This window comes from Hyperolius riggenbachi, chromosome 10 (genome assembly GCF_040937935.1).
Source record: "Hyperolius riggenbachi isolate aHypRig1 chromosome 10, aHypRig1.pri, whole genome shotgun sequence".
Lineage (NCBI taxonomy): Eukaryota > Metazoa > Chordata > Amphibia > Anura > Hyperoliidae > Hyperolius > Hyperolius riggenbachi.
Genome location: NC_090655.1, coordinates 172,370,723 through 172,383,980, shown reverse-complemented (window position 1 = coordinate 172,383,980; position 13,258 = coordinate 172,370,723). Strand labels below are relative to the sequence as shown.

At 46.4% G+C, this 13,258-nt stretch overlaps 1 protein-coding gene across 3 annotated transcripts in view; it reads left to right on the top strand.

Moving 5' to 3' along the window:
• SLC43A3 (solute carrier family 43 member 3) overlaps positions 1 to 13,258 on the top strand; it is a 1,442,737-nt gene that overhangs the window by 941,542 nt on the left and 487,937 nt on the right. For all 3 annotated transcript variants that reach the window (XM_068255264.1, XM_068255263.1, XM_068255265.1), the window contains exon 9: positions 11,193 to 11,348. In XM_068255264.1, the coding sequence (XP_068111365.1) occupies positions 11,193 to 11,348 (156 nt within the window). The remainder of the gene's footprint in view (positions 1 to 11,192; positions 11,349 to 13,258) is intronic.

Sequence of the window (13,258 nt, the reverse complement as noted above, 5' to 3'; positions counted from 1 at the left end):
ATTAACCACTTCCCGACCGCCTAACGCACAGAGGCGGCCGGGAAGTGGAGCCCTGAAGGACCGGCTCACCCACAGAGGCGGCGGTCCTTCTAAGGGCATGGGCGGAGCGATCGCGTCATCCGTGACGCGATCCTCCGCCGGCGCCTGTCACCGCTCGCCCGCCGCAACATCCCGCCGGCTATACGGAAGCGCCGGCGGGATGTTAACCCCGCGATCGCCGCATACAAAATGTATAATACACTTTGTAATGTTTACAAAGTGTATTATACAGGCCGCCTCCTGCCCTGGTGGTCCCAGTGTCTGAGGGACCACCAGGGCAGGCTGCAGCCACCCTAGTCTGCACCCAAGCACACTGATTTCTCCCCCCCTGCCCCAGATCGCCCACAGCACCCATCAGACCCCCCCTGCCCACCCCCCAGACCCCTGTTTGCACCCAATCACCCCCCTAATCACCCATCAATCACTCCCTGTCACTATCTGTCAACACTATTTTTTTTTTATCCCCCCCCCCTGCTCCCTGCCCCCTCCTGATCACCCCCCACCCCTCAGATTCTCCCCAGACCCCCCCCCCCAGACCACCCCCCCCCCGTTTACTGTATGCATCTATCCCCCTGATCACCTGTCAATCACCTGTCAATCACCTGTCAATCACCCGTCAATCACCCGTCAATCACCCCCTGTCACTGCCACCCATCAATCAGTCCCTAACCTGCCCCTTGCGGGCAATCTGATCACCCCCCCACACCAATAGATCGCCCACAGATCCGACATCAGATCACCTCCCAAATCCATTGTTTACATCTATTCTCTCCTCTAAACACCCACTAATTACCCATCAATCACCCATCAATCACCCCCTATCACCACCTGTCACTTTTACCTATCAGATCAGACCCTAATCTGCCCCTTGCGGGCACCCAATCACCCGCCCACACGCTCAGATTGCCCTCTGACCCCCCCTTATCAATTCACCAGTGCATTAATTACATCTGTTCTTCCCTGTAATAACCCACTGATCACCTGTCAATCACCTGCCAATCACCTATCACCCATCAATCACCCCCTGTCACCCCCTGTCACTGCCACCCATCAATCAGCCCCTAACCTGCCCCTTGCGGGCAATCTGATCACCCACCCACACCATTAGATCGCCCGCAAACCCGCCGTCAGATTACCTCCCAAATGTATCGTTTACATCTGTTATCTTCTCTAAACACCCACTAATTACCCATCAATCACCCATCAATCACCCCCTATCACCACCTGTCACTGTTACCTATCAGATCAGACCCTAATCTGCCCCTTGCGGGCACCCAATCACCCGCCCACACGCTCAGATTGCCCTCAGACCCCCCCCCTTATCAATTCGCCAGTGCATTAATTACATCTGTCCTTCCCTGTAATAACCCACTGATCACCTGTCAATCACCTGCCAATCACCTATCACCCATCAATCACCCCCTGTCACTGCCACCCAACAATCAGCCCCTAACCTGCCCCTTGCGGGCAATCTGATCACCCACCCACACCAATAGATCGCCCGCAGATCCGACATCAGATCACCACCCAAGCGCAGCGTTTACATCTATTCTCTCCTCTAAACACCCACTAATTACCCATCAATCACCCCCTATCACCACCTGTCACTGTTACCCATCAGATCAGACCCTAATCTGCCCCTTGCGGGGACACCCAATCACCTGCCTACACGCTCAGATATCCCTCAGACCCCCCCTTATCAATTCGCCAGTGCAATATTTACATCTGTCCTTCCCTGTAATAACCCACTGATCACCTGTCAATCACCTGCCAATCACCTATCACCCATCAATCACCCCCTGTCACTGCCACCCATCAATCACCCCCTGTCACTGCCACCCATCAATCACCCGCTGTCACTGCCACCCATCAATCAGCCCCTAACCTGCCCCTTGCGGGCAAACTGATCACCCACCCACACCAATAGATCGCCCGCAGATCCGACATCAGATCACCACCCAAGCGCAGTGTTTCCATCTATTCTCTACCCTAAACATCCACTAATTACCCATCAATCACCCCCTGTCACTGCTACCTATCAGATTAGACCCCTATCTGCCCCTAGGGCACTCAATCACCCGCCCACACCCTCAGAATGCCCTCAGACCCCAGCCCTGATCACCTCGCCAGTGCATTGCTTGCATCTATTCCCCCCTCTAATCACACCTTGAGACACCCATCAATCACCTCCTGTCACCCCCTAGCACACCTACCCATCAGATCAGGCCCCAATTTGCCCCGTGTGGGCTCCTGATCACTCGGCCAAACCCTCAGATCCCCCTCAGACCCCCTTCCGATCACCTCTCCAGTGCATTGATTGCATCTATTTTCCCCTCTAACCACCCCCTGAGACACCCATCAATCACCTCCTGTCACCCCCCTAGCACTCCTATCCATCAGATCAGGCCCAATACAACCTGTCATCTAAAAGGCCACCCTGCTTATGACCGGTTCCACAAAATTCGCCCCCTCATAGACCACCTGTCATCAAAATTTGCAGATGCTTATACCCCTGAACAGTCATTTTGAGACATTTGGTTTCCAGACTACTCACGGTTTTGGGCCTGTAAAATGCCAGGGCGGTATAGGAACCCCACAAGTGACCCCATTTTAGAAAAAAAGACACCCCAAGGTATTCTGTTAGGTGTATGACGAGTTCATAGAAGATTTTATTTTTTGTCAAAAGTTAGCGGAAATTAATTTTTATTGGTTTTTTTTTCACAAAGTGTCATTTTTCACTAACTTGTGACAAAAAATAAAATCTTCTATGAACTCGCCATACACCTAACGGAATACCTTGGGGTGTCTTCTTTCTAAAATGGGGTCACTTGTGGGGTTCCTATACTGCCCTGGCATTTTAGGGGCCCTAAACCGCGAGGAGTAGTCTAGAAAACAAATGCTTCAAAATGATCTGTGAATAGGACGTTGGGCCCCTTAGCGCACCTAGGCTGCAAAAAAGTGTCACACATGTGGTACCGCCGTACTCAGGAAAAGTAGTATAATGTGTTTTGGGGTGTATTTTTACACATACCCATGCTGGGTGGGAGAAATTTCTATGTAAATGGACAATTGTGTGTAAAAAAATCAAACAATTGTCACTTACAGAGATATTTCTCCCACTTAGCATGGGTATGTGTAAAAATACACCCCAAAACGCATTATACTACTTCTCCTGAGTACGGCGGTACCACATGTGTGGCACTTTTTTACACCCTAAGTACGCTAAGGGGCCCAAAGTCCAATGAGTACCTTTAGGATTTCACAGGTCATTTTGCGACATTTGGTTTCAAGACTACTCCTCACGGTTTAGGGCCCCTAAAATGCCAGGGCAGTATAGGAACCCCACAAATGACCCCATTCTAGAAAGAAGACACCCAAAGGTATTCCGTACGGAGTATGGTGAGTTCATAGAAGATTTTATTTTTTGTCACAAGTTAGCGGAAAATGACACTTTGTGAAAAAAAACTATTAAAATCAATTTCCGCTAACTTGTGACAAAAAAATAAAAACTTCTATGAACTCACCATACTCCTAACGGAATACCTTGGGGTGTCTTCTTTCTAAAATGGGGTCATTAGTGGGGTTCCTATACTGCCCTGGCATTTTAGGGGCCCTAAACCGCGAGGAGTAGTCTTGAAACAAAAATGACCTGTGAAATCCTAAAGGTACTCATTGGACTTTGGGCCCCTTAGTGCAGTTAGGGTGCAAAAAAGTGCCACACATGTGGTATCGCCGTACTCGGGAGAAGTAGTATAATGTGTTTTGGGGTGTGTTTTTACACATACCCATGCTGGGTGGGAGAAATACCTCTGTAAATGACAATCTTTTGATTTTTTTACACACAATTGTCCATTTAAGGAGGTATTTCTCCCACCCAGCATGGGTATGTGTAAAAATACACCCCAAAACACACTTCTCCCGAGTATGGCGATACCACATGTGTGGCACTTTTTTGCACCCTAACTGCGCTAAAGGGCCCAAAGTCCAATGAGTACCTTTAGGATTTCACAGGTCATTTTGAGAAATTTCGTTTCAAGACTACTCCTCACGGTTTAGGGCCCCTAAAATGCCAGGGCAGTATAGGAACCCCACAAATGACCCCATTTTAGAAAGAAGACACCCCAAGGTATTCCGTTAGTAGTATGGCGAGTTCATAGAAGATTTTATTTTTTGTCACAAGTTAGCGGAAATTGATTTTAATTGTGTTTTTTTCACAAAGTGTCATTTTCCGCTAACTTTTGACAAAAAATAAAATCTTCTATGAACTCACCATACTCCTAACGGAATTCATTTAGGTGGTAGGTTGTATGAGCGAGCAATAAACCGTGAAAGCTGCAGTGGTCTGAATGGAAAAAAAGTGGCCGGTCCTTAAGGGGTAGAAAGCTCTAGGTCCTCAAGTGGTTAATTAACTCCCCTTTTTAGGAAAATTTATTAAAAAGGCTGTCTATCTGCAACTGGAAGCCAGGCTTTCAGCAAACAACATCTTGGTCCTCATCCAAGTCTGCAACGATTTGCTCATGGCAAAGGCGAGAGGGAAATGCTCCATCCTAATGCTGTTGGTTCTCTCAGCTTTTGATACAGTTGACCATTTTGATACAGTTGAAATTTTGCTTATCATATTTCAGGGATACTGTGGCGCTAGTGGCTCAGTCCTCCAGTGGTCAAGATCATACAAAATATCCCTAGATAGTGTCATGTCCAACCCTGCACCTCTAAAATTTGCAGTGCCAAAAGGCTCAATCCTATCCCCTCTGCTATTTGCAATCTACATGCTACCACTTGGTACAATTATTCAACAACATCGCCTGATGTACCACTGCTATACTGATGACATGCAGGTATACTTGTCCTTCAAACCTGGTGGAACAGACCCTACTCCAAAAATAAATTCTTGCATAGCTAAGCTACAATAGTGGATGAATGACAACTGGCTGAAACTGAATGCTGACAAAACGGAGGTCCTTGTTGTCCTAGGCCTGGCATTATGCTTGGCATCAAAACTGCTCTATTCTAAATCAACACCAATCAGGATTGGGAATTCAGACATAAACAGCATCAACCTTGTGTGCAGATTTGGTGTGCTAATTGATGGGGAATTGTGCTTCAGAAACAAATTCTCGGCTGTAGTCAAATATTCTTTCCTTTACCTGAGGAACGTTGCAAAAATTAAACATCTCATTCTTCCAGAGGATCTTCCAGCTCTAGTTCACTTCTTCATCACTTCACAGATAGACTAATGCAATGCCCTCTATGCAGGCCTCCTAAACAAGGACCTGTACCACCTGCAACTAGTAAAGAATGCTGCTACAAGATTGCTAACAAAACAGCCTCACCACTGTCACATTACACCGATTCTTTGGTCACTGCACTGGCTTCCTGTAAATGGTGAATACTCATTAAGATTGGACTGTTGACATCAAAATTCCAACATAATTTGGGCACTGGATACATGAAGGACTTGCTGAAACTTTACCACACCTCTCACAACCTCCGATCAGCAGGATCCATAAACTTGGTCACTCCCAGAGTGCAACTCAAAACCTTTGGAACCAGAGCTTTCTCATGCCCTTTAGAATTCCTTAGCACACCCAATAAAGAAGAGTAGACCGTCCCAACCTTGGATTTATTCAAATCCAAACTAAAAAGCCTCCTATTTAGCCTGGCATTTGCAGACTTACAGAATTCTTCCTTTGTACCACAGTTTACCAATCAACCAATTACTGGTCTAAGCCATGCTTATGAGCTTTGAGTCCTTCAGGAGAAAAGCACTTTACAAATGTTATTTGTTGTCATTCTTGTTGTAGATTAGCCTTGTGTCAAGTATACTTTAACATCTACCAAATTTTGGTTTAGGTCTGGTTCTATACGTAACATTCCTAGAGATGGCCCGAACGGTTCGCAGGCGAACGGTTCCCAGCAAACTTCCGTAGGTTAGCGTTCGCGGAGAACCAGGAACTTTTCCGGAAGTTCGGTTCGCCCCCATAGTGCATCGTTAAGGTCAACTTTGATCCTCTACATTACAGTCAGCAGACACATTGTAGCCAATCAGGCTACACTCCCTCCTGGAGCCACTCCCCCCCCCTTATAAAAGGCAGGCTGAGTCAGTGATTTCACTCACTCGTGTGCCTGCATTAAAGAGAACCCGATGTGGGTTTGAAGAATGTTATCTGCATACAGAGGCCCAAACTCCCCTAAGGTCCCCCTGCACTCTGCAATCCCTCATAAATCACAGCCACGCTGCTGACACACAGCTTGTCAGAGCTGGCTGTGTTTATCTCTGTAGTGTCAGTCTGCTGCTCTCCCCGCCTTCTGCAGAACTCCGGTCCCCGCCTGCGTCCCTTCCCTCCCCGCTGATTGGAGGGAAGGGACGGGGGCAGGAACCAGAGCTATGCAGGAGGCGGGGGAGCAGCTGAGACTGACACTACAGATGTAAACACAGACTCACAGCACAGCTGTGATTTATGAGGGATTGCAGAGTGCAGGGGGACCTTAGGGGGGTTTGGGATAGCAACAGAGGCTGGGCTGTATAGGCAGATCCAGCCTCTGTATGCAGATAACATTCTTTAAACACACCTCGGGTTCTCTTTAATTAGAGAAGCGAAAGCTGTAGCAGACTCTCTCATAGGAAAAGCTTAGTTAGGCTCTTGTAGACTTCTTAGCTTGCTCCTTGCTGATTCTTATTGCTAAAAAAGCACCCCACAACAGCTCTTTTGAGAGCTGATCTTGTTCTTGTGATCTGTTTTTTTTTTGTGTATGTGTGTCCCACTGACACCTGTGTTGTATAGACAGTCTTGATGATTCATACTGTGTGTGCCACTGGCAGGCCCAGCACATTCAGTGACTACCTGTGTGTGTGACAGGTGCACATTGTAATACCCATTACTGCATATACCTACCTACCTGTTGTTCACAGTGCACCCACCTACCTATGTGAGTTGAGCGCACGCAGTGTCATTGTGCCTGTCCACAACCTGTCTGTGTGTGACAGGTGCACATTGTAATACCCATTACTGCATATACCTACCAACCTGTTGTTCACAGTGCACCCACCTACCTACGTGAGTTGAGCGCACGCAGTGTCATTGTGCCTGTCCACAACCTGTCTGTGAGTGACAGGTGCACATTGTAATACCCATTACTGCATATACCTACCTACCTGTTGTTCACAGTGCACCCACCTACCTATGTGAGTTGAGCGCACGCAGTGTCATTGTGCCTGTCCACAACCTGTCTGTGAGTGACAGGTGCACATTGTAATACCCATTACTGCATATACCTACCTACCTGTTGTTCACAGTGCACCCACCTACCTACGTGAGTTGAGCGCTTGTGTTGCATAGACAGCCTTGATAATTCATACTGTGCGTGCCACTGCCAGGCCCAGCACATTCAGTGACTACTTGTGTGTGTGACAGGTGCACATTGTAATACCCATTACTGCATATACCTACCTGTTGTTCACTTCAGTTCACCCACCTACCTACGTGAGCTGAGCGGACGCAGTGTGATATACCACTCCGTGCATACCTGTTAACTGCACCTGTGGGACTGCACATTGTATTAGTTAAGTCAGTGCATACCTTTCACTTCATCCCCCCAATATGGACAAAACAAACGGAAGAGGCAGGCCACCTGGCAGGTCTGTTAAAGGTCGCCCTGTCGTGAATATTGTCAGGACGTAGTTGAATATTTAACACAGAACACCTCATTTTTCTCAGCTTCCGCACGGAACGGTGACATATCTACCTCCTCCTACTCTGATTCTGGCACCCCACTTAACACTCAGTCGGCCGCCACCACCAAAGTGCCATCACTCCAGGGCTCAGCGGTGCAGAATTTTTTTTGTGTGTCTGCCTCAGATGAGAGCAATGCCATCTGTACTCTCTGCCACCGAAAATTGAGCCATGGAAAGACCAAGACCCGCGTAGGGACAACTACCTTACGAAGGCACATGATTACAAAGCACAAACTGCAATGGGATGACCACCTGAGGAAAAGCAGCACACAAAAGCAAAGCCACACACCGCAGTGGAAGATACCAGGCCGCAATTTTTTATCAAAAAAGGTGATACCTAAACTGTACCGTGATGCTGAAAGGCAAGTGGTGACATTTCTGGCAAACAGTATTGGGTCAAGGGTCCACCTGACCACAGATGCCTGGTCTGCAAAGCACGCTTAGGCCTGCCCAAAGACTAAGTCAGTCCCCACACACAGCATCTCTGCCGGCACGCCGTGTGACTGCCAGCCCCAAGACTAAGTCGGTCTCCACACAGAATCTCTACCTGCAGGCTGCTTGACTGCCTTCTCCACCACCATCAACAGGGTCCACCAGGACTCCAAGCGGATTCCTGAATTTTTAAGGCCGCTGCTATAATTATTTTTCTGGTGCATGTACATGCCTGCCTAATTTTTCTGGCTGCACTGCGGCTGCAACAACAAAACAAAAGGCATGTACATGTGTCAATTCCGCTTTTTGATCGTTACCTTGCCGCGGTGAAGGGGCTTGCGTATCACAATGAAGCAATGATCTCCGGCTATATGAGTGTCTCGGGGGGTGGCACACCAAAGATAATAAGGTTGTTGCTTCATTGTGGACATACCGAATTTGATCAGCTGGACAATCACTGTTATTCTGTCACTGAGCTACCTCAGCCTAGCGACCATATGAGCTTGAAAACCGCTATCGCCTGCACTCTCGCCATGGTGCGCACCAGTCCAGCACGGCCATCACAAACAGCTGTTTGCGGTGCGTTACACAGTGAGTTTGGTGTGTCAGTGTGAAGCAGTACTCTAATTACACTCCTTGATTGATGTATACACATGCAAGATGTTTTAAAGCACTTTAGGCCTCCAATTTAGCATGCAATGTGATTTCTGCCCTTAAAACGCTGCTTTGCGTCAAATCCAGATTTTTCCCCGGGACTTTTGGCATCTATCCCACTCATCCATGCCCCCCTCCAGATGTTAGACCCTGTAACGATCGGTGTAACACAGAGAGGGTCTGATTACCGGTGATCTGCGGTATCACTGGGAATACAGATATATACCCGATTATTAATGATCTGCAGTATCACTGATAATCAGATATACAAGCTAACCTCTGGTCACCTGAGCGAGAGATTGTTTAGTGCAACTGTAATACTTAGAGGGCTGGGCCTTTGAGCAGTGTGGAGTACTGCACAAACTCCTTCCGAAGACCTGAGATCTCCAGGAGGAAGGAGTCAGGCTGGACGTAGGAAGGACAACCAAGAGTGACACTTAGGAGGAAGTGTCACTACCAGGACTGGGAACCGCCTCTAACAGTAAGGTCGGTTCTCGAGGTCGGACAAGCCAGGTATTAAACTCACGGACAGATAAAGTACAGATTCAGAAGGCAGAGACTGAGTCAAAGTACAGGCAGGGTTCGGCAACAGGGTATCATATATATAGAGGTACAAAATCAGGAGGCAGATGCAGGGTCTAAAGACGAGCCGAGGTTCGGCAACAGAGTATCAAAAGGCAAGGTACAAGATCAGAGTTCAACAGGATAGTCAGGCAAGCAAGGGGTCATAACAGATAATCACAGTCAAACTAGTACTTTAAACTATCAACAGAATCTAGCTAAGTGTAGGATTACAGCTCCAGCTGGTCCCGGCACACTTTAGGATCTGACTCAGGTCTGAGTGCTACCACTATGTGATCGCAACGCCAGACAACCAGCAACTGAACAGCCAGCAGTATATATACAGAAAGACTGCCCAGCACCTCCCTAAGTGCTGGACCAATGAATGATGCTGCAATTGTCAGCTGACCGGCCTGGTCAGCTGACTAACCTCTGGCTGTCATATAAGCCTTGCCTCTCAGCGCGCGCGCGTTACTCTGAACCAGTGTGGACTATCAGTCCCAGCCACACCAGCCACACCTTGCAATGCATCCTGCGAATCGAGCGTGGGGGCCGCCGCACCGCTCACTACACCAGCGGCGGCTTCCCCATGCTCACCCCCATTGTCAGAGACACCACCATGCGACAAATCCGTCGCTTCCAATGCGGACTCCGCCGCTCTACCTATGCGGCATGCGGCGGTTTTTCCGCGTTGTCGCCATGCTGGACGCGGAAACAGCCGCCTCACCATGCGAAGCGGCGGCTTTTCCACTTCTCTTCACAGACCCCTTGAAACATCTTTTCCATCACTTTTGTGGCCAGCATAAATGTTTCTAGTTTTCAAAGTTCGCCTCCCCATTGAAGTCTATTGCGGTTCGCAAAAGTTTGCAAGTTCGCGAATGTTTGCGGAGGTTCGCAAACCCGGTTCGCGAACCTAAAATCGGAGGTTCGGGCCATCTCCATACATTCCCTCTAGAAGTATTTAGTGATTATGTAAAATTATAGCAAAACTAGTAACGTGTTTCAGTGTACTTACTCCTATGGATTGCTCTGTCTCTGCTGCTTGTGCATTCAGGTGTCCACTATTTATGCCAAGTCTGTGAAGTGTCTTCTTTTTGTTGTTGTTTTTTTGTTGTAAATGTTGTTTTTTTTCTTCTTTTCAGTGTTGTCATACATTGGGCTCGATTCAGTAAACCGTGCTAAGTGTTAGCACGCATGAGAAAAGCCCTATATCATGCCTAAAGTTAGTTTAGGCATGATAAATTCACATCTAAAGACTTTAGGCGTGATAACTAGGGTGCTAACTGGGTTAGCACCCTTTACTAAATTCACATCGCGCGCACAGTCCCGCACGCAAAACTTTGGGCGCGCACCGCGAAAACAGCGCACCCGATGCGCCTATAAGGTCGCATTGGGTACGACCTTAATGTCGCACCATGTGACGTTAAAGTTGCATGCAATGCGACCTTATAGGCGCATCAACGCACCGTTTTCGTTGCACCGCGATGCGACATTTCGCGCACACCACGCTGTGGGCACGCAAAGTTTTCAGTGTGGGACTTTGCGCGCGATGTAAATTTAGTAAACCGTGCTGACCCAGTTAGCACCCTAGTTATCACGCCCAAAGTCTTTAGGCGTGCTAACTGGGTTAACACCGTTTACTGAATCAAGCCCATAAAGTGCCAAATTTAGCTCTTCATAAAATTCCACTTCATATATAAACATACACTTCATACTCTGTCTTTTGCCAATTCTATGCCAAATATTAATATATTATATTGTATTTTTGTAGATAAACAGGTAGAAGCCTCATGCTGGAATTGTGCTATTTCATCCCTCTTTGGTTGGCACTTGGTTTGGCTGTCCTTCATGCAGCTCAGGCACTATTTGTTCATTGGGACCCTAAACACCACCATCACTCGTTTGAGTGGAGGAGATCTGCATACAGGTTTGTACTTAGTACAAGTAAGTGCTTGAAGAAATTACAGTGTATTTTCTGTTTAATTTATCTATAGTATAAAAGTGGCTTGCTTTATTTGCACCCTTTTCTATCACTGACAAGCCATATAAAATGCATTATCTTTTTCCGACCTTTAATTTTCTACATAGATGTCTAGGTTATCTGGTATGGAAAATTTAATGAGGCAAAAGGGTGGAAACAAGTATAATGGGTAAAAAGTGAAAGATGGGAAAAGGTGGAAGCAAGGAATGGGGGGGGGGGGGGGGGTTTCCAGTAAACATTTGTCTCGAAGATTCTGATATGTCTATCAATGGAGAGCTAAAGACAGTTTCAGGTCTTACAATCATCTGAATGCCCATTTGGCCCAGGTCAGCATCAATTTGTCTACTTTGTCTACTTGGCAAGTAAATTTAATTTCCTCTGCAACTGAGATTATTATTATTATTATTATTATTTTGTAATTCCAACATTTTAATTGTAAATGTATCTGTTATTTTCACTTTGAGTGGGATTAAATCAAATGAACCAAAATAGCACCTTTCTATGGTTTTAGTGGAATGTGGTCACTGCGGCGCAGCAGAAAGACCTGTGGTGAGAAGCATGCTGAAAGAGATGAGATTTGTTTTGGTGAGTGGTGAGTCTGTTTCCAGAAGACTTTCGGCCATATCCTATTACTTATTATTATTATTTAGTATTTATATAGTGCCGAAATACCCTTTACACGATATACACAGTCATGGCCGAAATTGTTGGCACCTCAGAAATTTTGCCAGAAAATCAAGTACAGTTTTTCTCACAGAAAAGTACTGCAGTAACACATGTTTTGCTATACGCATGTTTATTTTGTTTGTGTGCATTGAAACAAAACAAAACAAAACAAAAAAAACAAAAAAAAACAAGGAGGAAAAAAAGCAAATTAGACATAAAAATCATGCAATATTCCAAAAAATGGACTGGACAAAATAATTGGCAACCTTAACTTAATATTTGGCTGCACACCCTTTAGAAAAAATAACTGGGAAATAGTGATCACAACATGATAACGTTTGATCTGGTGACTGATAAGCCGTGGGGCAGCAGGACCACTAAAACTATGGATTTTAGAAAAGCAAAGTTCAATCAACTCAGGCAGGCACTAAGTTTGGTAAACTGGGATAATGTGCTACAAGGGAAGGACACTGAAGTGAAATGGCAAGCTTTTAAAATTATTCTCAATCAATGTTGTAGTAAATATATCCCATATGGAAACAAAACTTCTAGGAATAAAAAAAGGCCTCTATGGATGAATAGAAAGGTTAGAGATAAAATGAAGTGGAAAAAGAATGCCTACAAGGTCCTAAATAGTGATGTCACGAACCTCCGATTTTCGGAAGGTTCGTTTCGCGGAAAAGTTCGCAAACCACAATAGACTTCAATGGGGAGGCAAACTTAAAAATTTAGAAAAATTTTAAGGGCTATCTTGCCCTGCATTGCTTCAACTCGTACACTTCCCATCTGGCATCTGTGGCAGTGCAGAGGCTGTGTTCGTCTGCACTCCACAGCTCCATCTGCCGGTGGGAATTGCCCTCTACAGGTGCATAGCACCCAAGCTGGGTTCTGTCAAATTACACGCTTGTGGAGGATTTCCGCAGTGTCAGCGCGCATCTTGTGCGCTGACCACGGAAATAATTCCGCAATCGTTACAGATCTGAATTGGATTGGGAGATGGTGGAATATAGATCTGAGATAAGCCCTTTATCTAAGGGGAAGGACCTACATCTAACCTCAAATGAGAGATAGATGAGGACCTCCTGATTGGTATCTAGTGTATGGAGGAATTGGAATATTGAGTTCATTCTATCTTCCTCTACCTCAGGCACATTATTTTCAATTCTAAACTGTCTGGGTGATATAATTTT